The sequence below is a fragment of the Bactrocera dorsalis genome, chromosome 2 (genome assembly GCF_023373825.1).
Source record: "Bactrocera dorsalis isolate Fly_Bdor chromosome 2, ASM2337382v1, whole genome shotgun sequence".
Lineage (NCBI taxonomy): Eukaryota > Metazoa > Arthropoda > Insecta > Diptera > Tephritidae > Bactrocera > Bactrocera dorsalis.
The window spans coordinates 32,185,196-32,207,026 of NC_064304.1; the positions used below are offsets into that span (position 1 = coordinate 32,185,196).

Sequence of the window (21,831 nt, forward strand, 5' to 3'; positions counted from 1 at the left end):
TATTTTCACGCTGACGAGATCAGAACTTGCTGTTGTATACTGACTCTTGATGTTCTAACTGCTCTAGTGATGTAGACTCATTTATTTCAAGAGCTTCCATTTCATCCGAAAAAACAACAGTTGGGTTCGCTGAAATCATCGGTCAAAATTTCTTCAAAAATGATACCGGTGCGCCACTTCCCATACATCGTATCAATCAATGGATTTCTTAAGAGAACACTTCGGTGGGCAAATAATTTCACGTTTTGTGCCGATCGATTGGCTACCAAGATCGTGTGATATCATACCGTTAGGTTTTTCCTGTGAGTATATGTAAAGTCTATGCAGATAATCCTGCTTCGATTCAGACCTTGGAGCAAAACATAACGCGCGTCATTCCCCAATTGCCAGTCAAAATGCTCGAATGAGTCAATGAAGATTGGACTCAACGAATGTATCATCTTAGACATAGCCGCGGCCAACATTTGAAAGAGTTAATGTTCAAAAAATAAATGCCAAAGAATGTTCTTTCATATGATAATAAACATTCCCCATTAAATTTGAATTTTTTGGTTTTTTCTTTAAAAAGGTAGGGAAACTAGAAATGTATCGAATGTACATACATTTGAGAATACCCTTGGAAAATTCTCCTATTTATTTGATCCGAAAAATAGTTTCGGATATATGAGCGTATCCGTACAAATTTTATATTTTGGTGTAATTGACTCCAAAAATTTTAAACGGTTTTTTCTCGAAACGCTGCTTTCAGAGTCAGTGCAGAAAATTGCTCTGAAATCGCTGGACTGATCGACATGAAAATTTCGCATGACGGTTTTAGATATATTTGACTCTAATTTATTAATAATTAAGCGCTTTATTATTTTAATTGGTGAAATTTTCTTAATTAAATTGAGCTGTCTGTGTGAACACAGTACTTGTATTAAGATGTTATTAAAAAAATAAAAAACAATCCTAACATGTCGATAAATAAATATCCTTCTAATCAGAAAATGCAGCAAAATGTTAAATGAAATAAACAACTGCCACCCTAATAGAAATTACATATAAGATTTTATTCACACAATCTAAATCTGCCTTTAATTGAATGGAATTCACATTCTGTCGCACCGCATTTGCGGTTGAATGGCATAAATTTGCATAATATCCAGTAAATGGCAGTGAAAACGCACATTGTCTCAAAGAGGCTCTGCTGCCGGCGCTTGACACTGCACCTTCGCCCCGAAAACCACAAGTATGCCTGTGAATGGACTACATACGAATAGTTTCTAAACGTCACTTAATTACAAGCGCCGATTGCGTTTACATCTCTGGTGGAAGGCGGTGTATTTACGTGTGATTGGAAACTTTACATTTAAATATCTATTGTTAGTTTTAATAGATATGTTTAACTCTCCATTTCATTGCGAATTATTTTAAAAGCTGACATTAACAACCCACAAACCACGCTTTCGTGCAAAGGCACACGCTAGTGCACCGCACGTAACGGAACTTTTGATGCTGCGCTTTTTTGCACGTTGATTAAGTTTTGTAGATTTTTTTTACGTGGCAAAGAAATTTCGCTAATAAAAATTACATTGCCAATAAGGGGATTTCCAATTCATGTCATCGTGGTGCGATTTGCGGGGAGAACATAAAGGAAGTAATTTCAATCGATACAAAGAAGCTGAGAGTTAATTTATTTATGGAAAGTTTCTTTTCATTTCTAGCTGCGTTTTAAAATTTGTAAAGGATCCGTATTTAGCTCGACTTTATATGAAACTGATCTCAAATTTAATGGGGAATGTTTATTATGAATCGGAAAAACATTCTTTGCTATTTATTTTTGAATATTATCTCCTTCAAATGTTGGCCGCGGTTACGTCTCAGATCGTCAGACGATCTTGGTAGCCAATCGACCGACCCAAAACATGAAATAATATGCTCACGGAAGTGTTATCCCAATAAATCCATTGATTTATGCGATATGTAGGAAGTGGCGCCGTCTTGTTGAAACCAAATGTCGATGAGATCACTTAAATTTCAAACATCAAATAGTCGGTTATCATGGCTCAATAACGGTCGCTATTGACGGTTACGTTCTCACCGGCATAATTTTTGAAGAAATATAAACCGATGATTTCACCGGTCCACAAACCATACCAAATCGTCGCATTTTCTGGATGAAATGACAGCTCTTGAATCTCTTCAGGTTGGTCTTTGTCCCAAATACCGCAATTGGGCTTGTTTACATACCCATTGGGCCAGAAATGGACTTCATCACTGAACAAAATTTAGCTCGAAAACGTCGAGCTAACGTCGGCGGATCTTCTTGCAACTTTTCAAGAACGCATTGAGCGTAGCGATATCTCTTCGGAAGGTCGAGCGGCTTCGGTTCTTGCACAAGCTGTATTTTGTACACTTGTAATTTAAGATCTCGACGGTAAAATGCGCCCAGTCGTTCCATATGTAAGTCCAATTTGCTGCGAACGGCGTCAAATCGACTCTCCATCGTCTTCGTGTACTCTCTCATCTACGACTGTAATATTTTTTTCACTGTGTGCTGGACGTGGTGTATTCGGTTGAATATTATCCAATAATGAATTCTCGGTCTCAAGATGTAAGATAGAGTTGCGAATAGTAGGCTCAGTAAGCTGATTATGTTGACCATAAGTTGAGCGAAGTGCACGAAACGCATTCTTTACAAAACGTGAGTTTTCGTAATACGTTATATGTAGTTGAAAGATTTGTCAACCTTGTTCAGGCGTAAGTATTTCATGATGAAATGCCAAACAATACTGAACAAAAATAATATGACAGCTTGACACGACTCAAAAAGGGCTATTGAAAAAAGTACTCTTCTTGGATCACCCTTTGTAACCCAGCATGTGCTCGTTTTGATCCTAGTTCGAATCTATATTCTCCTATGAAAACGATAATCCGGTATGAACCCCATATATCACTACTTTCACTCATTCTTATTTATTTATATACAATTTCTTAAAGCTTTTCTCGTTGTTTTATGAGGAAAAGTAAATATACTTAATATGGAGTTACAAAGATCGATAGGAGTTGACGAGGGAGTTGCTATTCCCGAACATTGAAGTTGTCATATATAGTATGTACATAAGGTTTTTAGACCTTTTCCCAGAACAAATAAAGAAGCTTACAATGCACTGTGAGATCTTTTGGAAAAGGAGATTTATTGTAAGGTTGCGTGGTCTTTGTGGTTAACCATTCAATATCTATTATCTGTTATATGTTTATTTATATAATGCCCATTGTGTCCCGTTAAGACAAAATCTTCATTTTCTGCTTGACTAATTTTTGGAGGCTTGCTGACGGTTTCGGTCTAAAAACTTAGCAATATTTAGAACATTGCACGCTTTAGTAAATATATAAATTTTTATATTTACAACATTTATATAATACATGTTTGTACAAACGTATATATCATATGTATTATATTTGTCTGTAATTGGCTCTTGAATATTTTTTATGTGCTTGGTCGAGAAGAATTCTTATATTTGGTTTAAGTATATGAATTTGTCCAGAAGACGGCCTAACAAGCCTACTGAATAGAGGCCATTGGCAAAGAAAATTTATTTGAATTGATCAGATTTGCACCTGAAATCATATTAATATAGCAGATGTCTTCATTACCAGTATCGGGCTTTATTTTAGTTTATAAGAAAAGTATAATGTCATTATCTTCCAACTATCCTTTTATATAAAAATAAAACAACAAACAGATGTTTGCAAGTTTCTTCCAAAAGTTTCAAGATAAATCCATTTCAATCAAGTGTCTTTTATTGGCAAAAATTATCCACTGATATCTTGGCAAAGGTGAGCCAAAGCCGAAAAACTCTCTTCAAAGCAATTTAAAAATACAGGTTTCTCCGATTATCGAGGTGTGGTGCACTCCGACCGACCAAACTGTCAACAAGGAATACTATTTGAGTGTTATGCGTCACATACTGCATTGATACGATTTTCAAGCAATAATGTGCCCCAACCACCATATTCACCTGTTTGACTATTCAGCATGCTTAAACAACCGCTTCGTAGGAACAGTTTTGAGTCAAGTGAAGACTCCGCCGGGAATTGACTTTAGCAAATGTTTCGAGAATTGCAACAAACGTTGGCACAAGTGTATTGAGAGTGCCTTTACAGCAATGAAATACCGTTTTCAGTGCATTCCGCTACATATAATGGTAGGAACAGGACGGTTAGAAAAAAAATGTTTTTATCGCATTGTTAGAGTTACCATAGAGCTTTAAAATAACATCATTTTTGGAATGGGAATACATTTTTTCAGCATTGCACAGAAATAAAATGTCTTTATAGCAATGAAACAAAGTGTATGTACGAGTATAACTGTATTTAAATGTCATACATATGTCAAAATATGTAATCGTAATTAATGAGAATGCCAATGACAGACGCATCACTCGCTTGCTACCTTCAGCGCTGGCAAGAAACGACCTCAAACGCTTATGTAGGGCAGCGACCGCAATCGAAATTGCAAGCTCCGATGCGAGAGCAAATGTAATCGTAGACAAATGCGTGAATTCAAACGCCAAGCTTAGAGGCTAATCCAAATGGATGAGCGGCTGACAGCAGCGACAAAAGAGGCGGCGGCGGCGCTTCATATTTGTATACATGCCTTGGTGCATAAGTTCATGTGTGCACATGTTTGTCTAATTGTTGTCTGTTGTTGTTGTTGTTCGCGTACGATATTGATATCAATGGAGGTCGTCCATTAACGGCACTAACGCAACAATTGGCAATATGCATATACACAAAACAGGGTGGTTACAAAAACAGACGGTAATTACAATTTTCCTGTGTGAGTAAACGACTTACTTTGTTTTTATTTGGCAGGTTATTATTTAATTTTTTTTAAATAAATACTTGGAATACCGAAAAGAGGGTTTGGACCGTTTTTGGACCGGTTGCAGTCAGTCATTTCCGACCAAAGGGAATTCAGACGTGATTTTGATGGCACTCCCTCGCGTAGGTGGAACATTATGAGGTTGGTAAACATGTTTGCCAAATCTGGAAGCATCGTAAAAGATGGAACCATCGAGATCCGTACGTTCGTGTTCAAGAAACACCCGCGATGGCTGTTGCATCGTCAATTCAGGCAAAAGTTCGACTCACAACTTATCGGCGCAACTTAGAGTTAACAGAAGTTAACATTGCAACTGATAGTTCATGATAACCTGAACCTGTTTCCATACTAAGTTCAAATTACAAGCCGGTTAAATGCTCTAGATTTGTTTATTCGCCATTCGAATTTTGCCAAGAAATCTTTATAATGAGAAAAGCAGACAATAACTTGATTATTGCCGCGCTCCAACGAAAATTTTAAAACAACTTAATATCAAGAAACTCCACCTTCCGTTGGCCTCCAAGGCTACCTAACCTGACTACATCATACTTTTTCCTACGGGGCTATACTAAGCAAGAGGTCTGTAAAGCAAAACCCAAAAATCTGAAGCAGTCCATTAAATCGATAATTGACGGAATCCCGACCTCAACCCTTTAGGCCGCAATGAATAATTTTCTAATTAGGTGTCGTATATGCGTGGCTGAGCATGGAGGTCATTTAGGTTAGGTGGTCATAGGCGGTTAGGCTTATCATAGATCTCACGTGGACTGCTATATGTAGTTCATGCAGACTTTTTTATGGAGGTCATTTGCGGTACATAAAATAAAATTTGCTATACAATAAAAAAAAAGAAAAACAAGTAAGGAAGAGCTAAGTCCGGGTGTCACCGAACATTTTATACTCTCGCATTATAAAGTGATAATCGAGATTTCAATTTCCGTCATTTACATATTTTTTTATTTTGCTGTAAAATTAATTATATTAGTAGTTCCTGAGTTATGGGTTTTGGTCCATAAGTGGGCGACGCCACGCCCATTTTCAATTTTTAAAAATAGCCTGGGTGCAGCTTCCTTCTGCCATTTCTTCCGTAAAATTTAGTGTTTCTGACGTTGTTTATTAGTCAGTTAACGCACTTTTAGTGATTTTCAACATAACCTTTGTATGGGAGGTGGGCGTGGTTATTATCCGATTTCTTCCATTTTTGAACTGTATATGGAAATGCCTAAAGGAAACGACTCTATAGAGTTTGGTTGACATAGCTATAGTAGTTTCCGAGATATGTACAAAAAACTTAGTAGGGGGCGGGGCCACGCCCACTTTTCCAAAAAAATTACGTCTAAATATGCCCCTCCCTAATGCGATCCTTTATGCCAAATTTCACTTTAATATCTTTATTTATGGCTTAGTTATGACACTTTATAGGTTTTCGATTTTCGCCATTTTGTGGGCGTGGCAGTGCCCATCTTCGAACTGAACCTTCTTATGGAACCAAGAAATACGTGTACCAAGTTTCATCATGATATCTCAATTTTTACTCAAGTTACAGCTTGCACGGACGGACGGACGGACGGACAGACAGACATCCGGATTTCAACTCTACTCGCCACCCTGATCACTTTGGTATATATAACCCTATATCTGACTCTTTTAGTTTTAGGACTTACAAACAACCGTTATGTGAACAAAACTATAATACTCTCCTTAGCAACTTTGTTGCGAGAGTATAAATATATTGTTTTTGTAACATGATTTGTGCCCCACCCTGTACACATCTAGAAGCTGTGAAGTAAACAGCGTCAAAATGTCTAGCAACAAGACTGGCTTTCAATTTAACTGACATGCTTTTATTTTTATTTGACTATTTGATAGCAAGTTGGGCTCGTCCAGTGCAAGCCTTTATGTATGTATATAGTATGTGTATATTTATGTATAAATATATATTTATATGTAGGTCCATATTTACCTAGAATGACGAATCTGCAAAATATTTTTCGTTTTTGCTATTATGATCTTCGATTATGTAGAGTACAATAATATACAATATAATATATTAAAGTATATACTTATGTATACATATACATATGTACTTAAGTATAACATATTTGTTTGTCGCTCACTTACATTGTTTGTGACCAAGCGACGGCGGACAATCAAGGTAAATTTTTTTTCTTACAGTTAAAAAAAAAAAATAAAAAATGTTTGCACCGAAGCTTTAATACCCTTCTTAGAATTTGATTTCAATCGGTCAGTTTGTGTGACAGCTTTCTGCTATAGTAGTCTGACCTAAACAATTTCTTCGGATATTGTACTTATGACTTGGCAATAATTCATGTAAAATTTCGTGAAGATATCTTGTCAAAAACAACACCTCTCCATACAAAGGCGTTATTTTTATCGTTGAATTTTTATGTTATCTATATGCTATATATGGATATGGTGTTTAGGGTATATTGCTTGCATAGGTAGTTCATGCATATAAGTATATATTTTAAGACATAATATTTATGAGCATGTCTTTTACAATACCTGTAGCTATTACAATACACACATTTATCTACCGACTGTCAATTTATTTCATACATCGTTGAATGAATGAGCAAATGCACGACGCACGCGCGCATAAACAATCGAAACCATTGAGCGTGAAGAGCAACCCAATTATTTAGCAACAAGCAAACAGACATATACAAAGTATATAACTATGTACATATGTATGTATAACAGCATATGCAATTGCATTGTTATTTGTTGCCTGTCAGCTTATTACTTGGCTAAGATAATGGAAACGCCAGTTTTTGCGACACAATCATAAAAGGATTGCAAAATTATCCACAAATTTCATAAATTGCAACAGTTGCATTGATGTGTTTTTTAGAGTTATAGAATTTACTCAACAGATAGCTGTCAAATCAGCTGTCGAACTCATATGTATGTGTATGTTTAACACTTATAAAGGGGAATCCAAGTAGATGTACTTTTTCCAAGCGCCTTATTTGACAGATCACGAGGGAGTCGTGTTAAGCTGTCGTGTTATTTTTGTTCAGTATTGTTTTACATTTCATGATGAAAGACCAACTTACGCCTGAACAACATTCATCGCATCAATCAATGAATTTATTGAGAGAACTTCGGTGAGCAGATAATTTCACGTTTTGAGTTGGTCGATTGCTCACTACGATCGTGTGATACCATACCGTTAGTATTTTTCTTGTAAGGGAATGTAAATTCTAAAGTCTATGTGGTCAATCTTCGATTCTGATCTTGGAGCAAAACATGTCATTTGTTAGTTACCAGTCGAAATGTTCGAACGAGTCATCGAAAATTGGACTCGACGGGTGGACCATCTGAGACGTAGCCGCGCCCAACATTTGAAAGAGATAATCGGCGCAAAATGAAAAACCGTTCGAATGATAATAAACATTTGCCATTAAATTTGAAGTTTCTGCGCTGTAAACTGTAAGGCAGGAAAAGTATCTTAGTTTCTATAACTATCCGATATGGAGCTGCTGAAATTTCTGTTATCCTGCCACAGTCTAACGTTAAAGAGCTAAGCCTTATGAGCCCTGAGCATGATCACATTAGTACTAGGATAAAATTGTATGAGAACTAACTCTCACCATGTACTATAATAGTATAACAGCAAAGACAGGTCGGTTGAGACTGCTCTTTACTCGGCAGTGTCATGTCGATCAATTTCGAAAACTATTCAAACATTCATAGGAGGTAAGACAGCTATGTATTAATATTTAAGCAAACGTGTTGATTTCTTCATAAATCTCCATAAGTTTGGAAATATTTCTGGTAAACTCACATAGCTTTTTCAAATAAAATACTTTCATCTATTCGAATGAGCGCACAAATTAGGTACTATTCATCATCATTCTGTTATATGTATAAGTATAATATGTATACGTTAAAATGGTGTAGAGTATATATTTGAGATTATAATCACCGTTTGTACTATACGTCATTGTGTTACGGCACTGCCATTTGAGGTTATCGCTATTAGTGTGTATATTTACTTGGAAATTGTCTTTTCTGCTTTAAGTATAAGACATACATATGTATGTATATACAAATATATTTACTTCCACCTATATATAAATCTTATTGTACAATAATAATTATTTAAAATGTGTTCATTTATTTGACTCATTTGTTTTTGTCTAATTAAAGTTTCGAAAATAAAATGTAATTATGATTTGTAATAATTTTGAAATATTCTTTTACTATGCAATCGCCTTAATCTTAAAGTGTTTAAAGGAAATTGTGTACAATTTATATACGCGCTCTTTTAAATTCTTGATAATTTGTCGTGTTTTGAGAAAGTTTTTTTCAGAACAATACCCAAAATGATCACTGGCGCACAGCCACCGTGCTAGGAAAACTAATGATATAATTTTCATTCAATCACTCCCAACTGACTTTGGCTTGCATTTATGCGTTCAAATAGAAATATAGTTCAAAATTGCAGCAACTGACTCTAAGAATACATTTTAAGACACATTTTTGCCACTTCTCCATAAGGGGACAGCTCACTGTCCGGTTAAGAGGAGATATGCGAAGTTATAGAGAACGTATGTATCTGGTATAAGGACAAACAGAGTGACGGAGAACTTCATAAACGATATTAATTTACTAGGACAACCTGCTTTATTCTGCCCTCTATTAACGTAGTTATCACCTGATTTTTTGTTCAAACTAAATGCTCTCACCAATAATATCTAGTGCCATAGCTTTAGTAGTTAACGAGATATTGATAATAAACATATTAAATGTTAAGGTCACGTCCGACACGGAAGGACTAACAAACATTCGGAAGTCATTTCGTCTCGTCCACCGTATCATACACCTTACGCTAATAATACAACACTACTATAATTCCAAAATCACATTATTATGCCTTTAATGGAAATGTATCACTCACATCTATTGAAGCGTTATTTATGGTTGATATCATTGAATTTAATCATATTTGCATATTTAAAGCGACAATAATTGCACATAAGTGCCAATAATTGTAAAGCCCGGCTTAATGTCGACCAATGGCATATTGCAAGCGATGGATTTAGAGATATAATCAGATTATTTTTATCATACAATAAATAACACCAATATTTACAGTTTTATGGGTAATTTGCGCATATGTAAATAAGTGCTTGAGTCATTATACATCTAGTGAAAAAATATTACAATATAGTGTTATAATAGTTCATCACGGTTACGACATAGATTTCGTATATTTCTCAGAACACTTTAAATATCGTGAATAAATACATAAATCATTTATAAATATGGTTATCAATTTTTTTGGCAAAGTAGGTTAGATTAGGTTAGGTTCTATTGTTGAACTTTAATATAGCAACCTAACTAAAATATCAATCAAAATTTAATCCAAAAATCACTGATTCATGTCACTTTTCTCATGTCTCAATATGACAGTTCATATGGCTGAAGAAAAATATATTTATTAGGGTGCTTCAATAACACCACTGATACGAATTTTGCGGTATTCACAGAAACTCACTTCTTAGCTGTTTACTTTGAGCTAATCAGCGCACATATTAATAGCTGTCTTCGATTCGCAATGCTTTGGCGGTCAAACTAGTTGATATCAAGAAAAATTAGTACTGTTTACTTTCAACCCTTACTATTATGAGTTACTGAAAATGTTTAAGTTTTTAAAATTTAGAAAAAATAAGTATTATTACTTTTATATTTGACAATAATTTGCCTTTTGTCATTTGACCCATTCATACTGTTAAAAAGGTCTAAAATCTGTAAAAAAAAAACAGTTATCGATAGCATTTAAGTAAATGATTATTAGAGGGGGTCGATTTCTTTGCTATAAAATCGCGTATGCGGGAAACGTTCGGTGGATAATTCTGAACAAGTTTGCTTAAGAATCTATAGATCTAAAACCGATTTCACTCTTGTATCAAATTCAACTCTATAATTTTGTTGTTGTTTTTATATGTTTTTTTTTGGACAAGAGGACAAAATGAAAGATGCCGACCCGGCAAAATCCGAATCTTTAATCTCGATAATTACTAAAGAAAATCTATATATATAAAAGAAAGTTGTTGTTAGTTACACCATTTATAACTCAAGAACGGCTCAACGATTTGTCTGAAAATTGGTGGAGAGGTAGCTTAGAACCAGGGTAAGGACATAGGATACCTTTTATCTCTTTATGTCAAAGTTTAATACAACTCATAAATACAAAAATTATATTTCAAATCATAAGCATTTGTTCAAAATTCATGTTTGTAGGAATCATTTGAATATATTCGTACAATTTTAACAGATTCTTCCTCAAAAAATTGCTAAGTATTTGGAATAGTAGAAAAGAAGTGCAACCAAATATGCAGTGAAATAGATTATAACTGGCTCGGTAATCAATCATTGAGTATGTATTATACCACCTTCATCCAAAAGACTGATGTAATAACCTTTCTAGCCGCCTTTTTCGTCTTTCCACGCCTGAGAACCGTTCATCATATGCAGTCCACTAGAATTACTCTCGATTGGACTCCAGTGGGAAATGTTGGAGCAATGTTTCTATCACCGACGCAAAAATTCGGCTTGCGAGGTACCTACTTTGCACAGAGCTTTCGCCTCTTTAAGCTTAGCAAATATATTTTCATCGGTGGATTTCCCTGAGCTCAAATTCAACAGTATTTTCCTCCAAAAAGCAATGATTTATTATCCATTTTTTGTAAACTGACAGAAGTAGCTTCATATATTTCATTTTGTAAACTGACAGAAGTTGCTTCATATATTTCATTAACTAATAATTATAATCCAACTAATAGAAATAATATAGATGGTAGTAGTAGTATTATCTATGTATCAGCCACAGTGAAGCGTGAACGGGTCCTCTAGTATAACATAATTTCCTCAGTGAAAGTTGTTTATTTCAGTCTATACAAGTATGCTCTCAAAAATCATTCTACAACAATTTATTTTATTTTATATAATGCTACTAGAGGACCCGCTTACGTTTTACTGTGGCTGATACATATATAGTACTACTAATACCATCTATGTATGTATATGATTTCTATTAGTTAGATTATAAGTATTAGTTAAGGAATAATCGCATTTTTGATGAAGCAACAAAAATGAATCAAAAAGCATTTCGTGCGTTAAGAAAGAATTGGTTTTTGGGGTAAAAATACTATTGAATTTGGGCTGTGCATCAGTAAAATCAATCGAGTCCAATCGATTGTCAGCCTAGTGGAATGCATATTAAGAACCCGTTCTCAAGCGTGAAAAGACAAAAAAATCGGCTGGCAAGGTTATGGCATCGGTCTTTTGGGATGCCCGTGGTATATTATTCATCGAATGAGCCAGTTTTAATTCATTGCATTATGTATTTGATTGCAGTTCTATTCTACCATTCCTAATATTTAGCAATTTTATTATTTTTCAGGAATTTTATTATTTTTCATATACATTTGTATTCATCGTTCCCGTTTAAATATTGCATTGCTCTGTGCAATGCTTCGAAAAGATTTCTGTATATCTCAAATGTTTTATCAACACTTCAGTTATGCCCCTATTTTTTTATGCCAGACCTCTTGCAATTTTAAATTGCCTGTCAAGATACCCCCTCCAATAGTTAGCAGGTATGAAAAAAAATGTTATAGCTACCCATAGATGTATTGAATCACCCAATTTATTACTTAAGAACGAACAACTCTACCCACAATATAAAAACTTGATCCACAGATGTCGCCTTTTACTTTGGAATCTTTTTCTTTAATGCACGTTTACGCCAATTTAAGGTTTGAATATTGGATACTGCGATGGTAGCGCCATCTATCGGTCAAACATTCCAAAATTAAGAATTGATTAGAAATGAAAAAATAATTTAAAAAACATTTTCTAGTGGACCAAATTGTAAATCTAAACCATTCTAGAATCTCCTTGAGCATACACACAAAATTTCATCAAAATCGGTCCATCCGTTTAGGAGCAGTTCAAATGCAAACACACGCTCAGAAGATTTATATATATAAAGATATAGTATAATGCACACCCTAATGTTTATAAATGAAGTCATAACATTTGCAACTAAGTGACATTTGTGGCGTGTGGCACGTTTCAGTTACGTAAACGTTTCTCACGATTTTCATATTGATGCAATCACAAAAAAACATCGTTTATTTTTGTTGTATTTTATTATTATTTACAAATATTGGTAGAAGAAAGAAATACAAAATCATTGACTTTACATTTTATAAGTTTCTTTGCAAAGATTAACAACAATTTTTGGTGTGTACTTGAATGAAACGAATAGGAATATATTTATATGATTTTAATGGATCATTTTCTGAAGCCTTTTCGTGGCGGCTTGGTTAGTCGTATTTGCATAAAAATTAATCAATTTCGTGCTGTTTGTAATACCTAAACTCTATGAAATGGTTACGTCTCATTAAGTTTAGTGGAGAAAACTTATTTAAAGTTCAGAGCAACATCCAAATTCAAAATAATTAAATTAAGTCATAGTTTACCATAAAGAAAAGTCAATGTGTGTGTCAAATTCGAGGTTTGTAGCTGAGTTTAGCGCCCTTGTTGGATTGGTAACGTCCGAATTCCGGCCGAACTTAAATTGGCAAAGAATATGTTCGAAATATTTTCATTCCGTCTTCTTTGCAGAGTTCGAAAAAAGAGTCTTCTAATATCTAATGCAATATAATTTAATTTCCAACCAGGATTTCGAAATATAAAACTTGGTACCGGGGTTTCCAATAAGGGTGATATGATTTCAAATTTTCGTTTCGCCAATTTTTAATATGCCATGATCTGTAATTTTTTTCAATTGAAGCTCGTTATCTTAGCTGCATTTGGTTTCAACAAAACTTTGGACACTTTGGTGAGCAGATACTTTCACGGCCGATTGGTCTCCAAGATCGTGTGATATCACACCGTTAGACTTTTTCCTGTGGGAAAATATAAATTCTAAGGTCTATGCGGACAATTGCGCTTCGATTCAGATCTTGGAACAAAACTTCTCGCGTATCATTCGCCAGTTACTAGTCGAAACGTTCGAACGAGTCATCGAAATTGGACTCAACGGATGGATCATCTTAGGCCTACCCGCGGTTACATTTGAAAGCAATAATCTTCAAGAAATAAATGCCAATTAATGTTCTTTCAAATGATAATAAACAACCCTATTAAATTTAAAGTTTCTGTTTTTTTTCTTTAAAAAAGTATGGAACCTTGAAATGGATCACCCTTTATAAACAACCGTTAGGTGAACAAAACTATTATGCTTTGTAGCCACATATTGCACGTATAATTATGGGCTTCCGTATAGCCATTATAATTATTTTAGATTTCTCGGACTAATACCTGCACAATGATTAGTGAGAGAAAAAGCTTAGCAAAATTAAATTTGAATACTTCGGACGCTAAAATGGTTTTGTAATAATATTAAGTTATATTGGTTCATACATTCTAGCTAGATCTTAAATTTAGTCAGTTAAGCAGACCATACCGTGTAATATGCTTGCTTTACTCGCATTAGATCTCAACTTACCTCATTTCTCCTATGTCAATCAAAATTTAAAATATTCCTTCGTGCTAAACGCAGTTTTGTCTTAATGTTTGCCGCAGTAATCATAACAAATCATTTTAATTGCCGATCGATTTGAATTACTAAAGTAATAAGTTCATATTTTAACTGCCGTCTCAGAGTGAGAGGAAATGTGCTCATTATTCGTATTTATTATTTGTTTTGTAGTATTTTTCCGTTTGCGCGAGTCTGCTTTGATGCCAAAGTCATTTGGCTTTAAATGTTTCACTAGAATTTTAGTTTTGTTTTTGCAGTAATTAGCAGTTAATTATTACAAATTGTAGTAGAACGAACATAAATACGAAGTAATAATTCTAGTCAATACTCGAATATTATTTCATAATTATTATTTAAGCGTTCTGATTGGCAGTAATGCTAATGTACACGCTTAGAGAAACTAAAGCTTGTTTCTGTATGTTTATAGCAAGCATATGCATGTATGTATAGTATAGTATATGCTTCCATTCTGAAACTTGTTAGTAAATGCTGAAGGTAGGTTTCATGGCTAATTGGTAATAATAGTACGAGATATACAGGCAAAAGTGCTAGAAGCCTTTCTTGATTTGTTGCTGTTGTAGCTGAAAATATTGCCAAATGTGGTAGAACGCTGCCGACTTGACTGTCCTTGACCAGACATACTTGTATGTATGTATATAAGGGTTTGTTCCGGTTTATAGTATGTGTCTTGTGGGCGGTTTTTGGTGACTTATTCGTTATTCTTGGTCTGCATACATCTTTAATTATTTCTGATTTTAATGATTCCTGATTTGGAGATCACACTTGTTCAGCTCTGCACGAGTCACTTGTGGATCCTAAAACTCAAAAATTCCTAAAAATTGATCTAAATATTCCTATGGTATATCAATAAACCACCTTGATACACCTCTTACTATTTAAACTATGTACTTAGATGCTTGATTTTGGTCTCAATTAGTTTTTCTGGATTGCTAATGGTTTGAGATTCAACGTCTTGGAACCTTAGTAGCAAAAACAGGATGTTCAAAGAGCAAGTTGTGAGATGTGTCTATCTCGTTTTTACCAAACCACTTCACCATTTAACTCCTAGCAAGATTTTTAGGCAGTGAATAGAGATTATAACTAGGAAAACAAGAAGCTTGTTGAGAGTTTAGGGGATCTCTGGATCTGTTGCGATTTACACAGAGTCAGAGGTTCTTGCGACTGTGAAGTACATATACATAGACATACATATATGGCTGGCATTATCATTAACGTGATCTGGCAAATCAAATAAAAAACATTTTAAATAAAATATAAATTCAGTAAATATTTAAAGCCAAAATTAAAAAGTCAGTCTTGCGTTTTCATATTTTTTATTTAAAAAAGTGTCCATAGGCGCGCCACCTTTTTACACTCTACACAACTTGTACATATTACAGATCTTGTGAAAATAACACCATGAAATTTTAGTTAATTAATTTATGCCAATTTCATTTACTAAACCGGTCCGTCGGCCGTCTGGGAATTTAGAAATAAATGCTTAATGAAAATGCGACGAATTTAAATAAACAAAATTTCATTCATACATTTTAATGAGCTTTGCAAAATGTTAATAATATCAGCAAGGAAAACCTTTTATTTCGCGATTAAACCGTTGAAAATGGAACGAAGTGAAAGTGAGAAAATGAAAATCAAGGAATATATTCTCGAAAATGGGGGAATAAAATATATAAGTATGAATACTAGTGGATCCGGCCACGCGTTGCTGTGGTACACGTTTTATGCTATTATTCGTATAATAAACTATTCAATACAGTGAAAATTTTCATTTACGAATAAAGGCGAACACGTTTTTGTCGGTATGAGAATCCAAGGGGTTGTACTTCAGATTTAATTTTATATGTGTTCATGCAAAAAAAATTCATTAGAAATAATAACGAATTTTAGGCTGCTTTCTAAATGTCTGGTTACCAGCCTTTTTGTCCAGTTAATAGAGTTGTCCGTTGAATAGATTGTACTTAATAGAGCTTTCACTGTTTTTTTATATATGAATGGTTTTTACTATCCTATCTTCTAAGTTGCTTCAAACTGGACACAGTGTGCTAAATTTTACTAAAATCAGTTCAGTAATTTAGGATTTCATCGCGGACAAACAACGTGACACGTAAACTGTATACATATATATAAGAATATATTGGGTTGTTGAAAAAGTCTTGCGGTATTTTTATTGATGTCTCTTTCGATCAATTCAGCGATTTTATCACAATTTTCGACGACAGGCCTTCCGGAGCGTGGCGCATCTTCGACCACCTCTACACCAGAACGAAAACGTTGAAACCATCGTTGTGCGGTGGAAATGGAAACTGTATCGGGTCCATAAACTGCACAAATTTTATTGGCGGCTTGAGATGCATTTTTGCCTTTATCGTAGTAGTACTGTAAAATGTGCCGTATTTTCTCATTATTTTGCTCCATGTTTGCGAACGACTTAAAAGAAACGACAATCAATCAAACGCGTGTTAGCGCGTGAAATGAGCTTTCCAAAAACGTATAGCATGACCCGATGCGACGAATAAAACTAGAACTACGCGCTTTCAGCGCCAACTAGCGAAAATACCGCGAGACTTTTTTGACAACCCAATATATTAGCTGAAGCTTACTAAATTGAATGTGTTTCGTAAAAACGTGCTTATAAGGAGATTATCTCAAACAATGATTTATTCATAGAGCAATTAGATTGTCACTTTATGCACACTGAGCTCCCTAAATGGAAATTTGTATAAACAACTGCCTTAATTTCTGGAAGATGACAAAATAACAACGCAATAAGTTGCTGTTCCTGCTTTGTAAGAGAAATATTCTGGTTTATCTGTAATCTGCTGATCAACTTAATAAATATTTTTAAAGCTTCTATAGAATAATTACAAGGAGATAGTCGAAGAATGAAAAGAAAACGTAATAAAACTGTAGCGTAATTGAATGTCTATATTTTATGTCCTTGTGACAGGTTGAATAAATTTGACGAAAATTCGACCAGTTATTGAAATGTAATTTCAGTGAAGCTGAACCTACATAAGCAAAGTTATCTCCTCTTGTTGTGTTTTCTGTTACTGCTTTGAAAATCTTAGGCGCTTTAGTTAAGCGCCAATTTTTATCTTGAGGCCATCAATGGGCGAAGGATTGCTTTTTAAATATACTCCAAAAAATTAAATTAATGAGAGTATAATCTAGAAATCTAGGTTGTCAGTCACCTTTTTTGAGATTAGATATCTAGAAAATTTTTGTTGCATAAGTTAAATAGTGTGATATTTGTTAAGACCTGTACGGGTAACAGCAATGGCTTTGAATTTCACGCATTGAAAGCTGAAATAAGGAGCCGATATTCATCGATTCATTGACTTATTCGATTAAAAAAATAAAGCCTAATATAATTTTGCCTCAAAAAACGATCTAAACAGATACCTTTTGTTCAGTCGTTTTTCTCTATTTTATCACAAATGGATTTTCCATTCCTCCGATAATATATGTATTGTCATAATTTTACTGAATTGAAGTTTTCAACTCTTGGCCAGCCAAAACAGACGGTTAGTAAACGTTGAAAGTATTACATATTTACACATTCTTATTAAGGACATCTAGAAGTTCATATCGTATATCGAAAGCTTAGATATGCAATACTATCTTTTTTGTTCAGAACTCAAATTATTTTCAACGTTACCGGCTTAGTCTCGTGGCAACTAGACCGGTTTGAGAGGACGACGAAACTTTCAATGCGGTATATTAAACCTTTTCTCTTCTTTGATTCATCTCTCTGTTTGTCGTCCATCTTTAAGCAAATTAGTTTTTTTCTTTTTGAGATATGGATCTGAAATTTTGCAAACGTCCTTTCTTTCCTAAAAAGCAGCTCATTTGTCGGAACCGTGGATATCGGACCATCGGAAAGCATATAGCTGCCTTTAAACTGCTCGATCAAAATCCGGTGCTTGGATGGAAAACTATTTTATTTGATGAGATATCTTTACGAAAATTTTGTATTCATTATTATCTAAAGTAACGGTATTTTCTCCGAAGAAATTGTCCCGAACGGATCACTATAGCATATAGTTACCATACAAATTGACCGATCAAAATCAAGTCTTTGTATGGAAAACTTTTTTGTTTGATAAGATATCTTTACGAAATTTTGAATATAATATTCTCCATAGAAAAGCTAAAATATCTGATGAAATTTTCAAAATCCATTCACTATACCATATAGTTGCCATACAAACTGAACGATCAAAAACAATTAACTACAAGAAAACAAGACTTATTTTTTAGCAAATCAACATATTTTGAACAGTATTGCATGTTTTCGCTTCTGAGTGTAAAATAAAGGAGTTTCAAATTCGCGAGTACATGATAAATGTTGTATTAAAATAAGTCAGCTGCTACTTTCATCAAAACTAAGATGATTTTTCAAAAACCCTAGAAAAAGTTGGTACCCACTTAATTATTAATATATTTCAATATTTTTAATTTTTAAGCGCGTTGAGTAACCAGTGTGGTTTGTTGTAATTTTCAAAAGAATAGCAAACTAAAAAGTAAGGAAAGGCGCAAAAAAAAGCTTACTCACCTTTCCATTGCGAATCAGTTTGGCCAAATCGACAGCGGGTATTTCCAGCAGGTGACTCCGTATGGGCGGCAACTTTTTGCGGTTCACTTTGATGTTGGTGAAGCGACTGTAGGGTACAACGAACCAACTGAAGACGATCATGGCCGACCGCAGAAAGCGCCGCATGATGTACCCCATAATCCTGGAACAAAGTAGCACAGCAATTTTGGCGATTTTATGTTAACACGTTACACAAGAAAAAAAAACAAAAACAACACCAACAATACAATACAACAACTTAAAGTTTATTTATATCTATGAATATAGGTCAAACGACACACACACACATATACGATGTGCACTGTGTGTCGGTTTGTGTGTGGGTTTGGCTGTTTCTTTTTATTGAAATTGCGTTTTCCTTCTGCTGCAACTATGTAGCACTGTTTGTTGTTGCTAGCTTTTCGCTAAATATTTTTATGTGATTTTCGTTTCTTAAACTTTTGGCAAAGTCTCTTTCGCTTTGTTTTTGTTTTTGCACTTGTTTCGTTTTTATTTGTATTTTTGTTTTTATTTTTATTTTTGGTTTTTAGTTCATTGCGAGCAGTTGCTATTACAAAACCAGTACACAGGCGCACTCATGGCTACTTTTTATACACAAGTGCCTTTATATGCGCGTTTAGTATGTTTGTATGAGTATGTGTGTGCTGCTGTTGCGTAGCTGCGTCGCATTGCGGGCATACATGCGCTGCAGTGATGGACACACACACACAAAAGCACTGGCTTAGTTACACCAACACACTTGTATATATGATTACAACAACAACACAGCATATGTGGATGCTATGCAGCTGTGTGGCGCGAGCGTTCAGGTGCTTGACTTGGCCAGCGGCTTGGCAGTGGCATGGCGTGGTGCGCTCGTACGCCGCCCGGGCTGGCTGGCAATCGCTGTAAGCGCGCTTAATTGCTCACCAGACAACGGCGAAGAATTGTGCAATATGCCACAAGCACATGCACACACGCACACATATGCACTTGCATGCATGCAGGCTAGTAAGATGCTTGAAGATTTGCGGATAAATGATTCTTCGCTGCAATTTCGGTTAGCGGTGTTGCTAATGTTGTTGTTGTTGTGTATTTGCGGTTAACGTTGTTTACATTAAATTTTGCAGAATTTTTCTTCGCTTTTCATTTGCTTGTGTTCAGCACTGTTGCACAATCGACAAATTGGTGGCATGTAGCACAATGTTCCTTAACATTTTTTTCGGCTTGCGCGCATTGCTTTGGCTTAAGCTGTGTGTTAGTTGCTGTGCTGCACGGGGAGTGGCAGCTGTGCGGCTCCGGCCAGCTCGTCGGAGGCCTTGTGGAAATACACTTGCCACAATTTAACGAGTTCCTGCAGTCGCTGAAGCAAACTGCTTGGAATTTCTCTACAAATGTGTAGTATTTGTTGTTTAACTATTTTTATGCTCTACTAGCATTCATTTTTCTTGATTTTGTTGTCGTAAAATTTTCGTATCGTTTTATTGTTTCAAATAATAAAATTTTTTACGTTTGTTTTCAATTTATTTTTGCATCATTTTATCGTTAACAATAATATTATTTTCAGCGTTTTTATTAATTAAAATAATTTTAATTTTAATTTATTAATAATTTTTGCACTCCCAACTTATTTTTCTTTTTCATATATTCCTCATTCGTTACATTTGCACAAATTCGCCAAAATCAAATTTTTTCGTATTTTTTCTTCAGCTTTAAAGCTGTCCGAAACACATATTCTCGACCCAAATTGACGCATGAGTTTCGCACACAAACACTAGCGTTTATGGAAACTTGTTTTGTGTGTTATTTTGCAATGCACATTTGTATGTGTGTATGTTTTCGACCAACAGATTATATATAATTATAATTTTTGCAGACATTTTCCATGCCAACGCACTTTTTATGAGCAAATATTTATATATTTTGTTTATTGCAGAATTTTATATATTTTAGTTGTTTTCAAGCCAATAACAACATCATTTTCCACTTTCATAGAATTTGTTTATGTTGCGCATGCGCAGCACCTGCGCCAACTATGCGTAAGGCCAACGCGTTCGTCGCTTAAGTCTTTTGCTTCGCTGCGTCGTTGTTAGCACACAATATCAGCCATTTCTTGCAATTCTTTTCAAATCACTTTTGCAGCAAATGACAAATAATCGAACTATTCGCTTATAGATTGCAATTGATTCAAATGTAAATACACACACACACGGGCACGCTGACACGCACAGTCACGGCTGGATAACGCTTTGTATTCGATTTAAATTGCACGCGCTGCGCAAAATGCCACACCATTAACGCTCGAAATACGCTGAGTAAATAATTTCTGCAACAACTTGGCAATATCATTTAAGCGCAACTCTCTCAGCAACTGCCAGCAGCCGCGCGTACATGCACTCATACAAACAGCGCGAGCAGCAACCAGCGGCGCTAAGCTCAAAGGGTTACAGCTTACAACTTACAGCATACGCTTTTCGCGCAAAGCACGCTACAACAACTTGTTTCGCGCCACCAAGCCTGCGTGCTCGTGAGCGCCAAATGGGTGAGCTGCGCTGCATTGCAAACGGTTTTGAGTGCAAAACGCGCATTTATTATGAGTGCTTTCAGCGTTTGCAAAGCGTTCTCCGGTAAATTATAAATCGTATTGTCTGCCAAGTGGCGCTTAAGACACACTCGAACTAGCAATTAGCTTCAACAATTTGCTTTTATACTGATCTTTCTCTCATAATCCGCTCTCGAGTGTTTTTTGCAATATTTCACTGCGCGCTCTCTAATTCCGCTTTT

General features: G+C 35.0%; 1 protein-coding gene across 2 annotated transcripts in view; it reads right to left on the reverse strand.

Annotated features, from left to right (window-relative positions):
• The window catches only part of LOC105231842 (fatty-acid amide hydrolase 2), a 47,037-nt gene that overhangs the window by 2,241 nt on the left and 22,965 nt on the right, over nucleotides 1-21,831 (reverse strand). For both annotated transcript variants that reach the window (XM_011213329.4, XM_011213328.4), the window contains one exon: nucleotides 19,030-19,210. In XM_011213329.4, coding sequence (XP_011211631.1) covers nucleotides 19,030-19,206 — 177 coding nt within the window. In that variant the 5' untranslated portion in view covers nucleotides 19,207-19,210. The remainder of the gene's footprint in view (nucleotides 1-19,029; nucleotides 19,211-21,831) is intronic.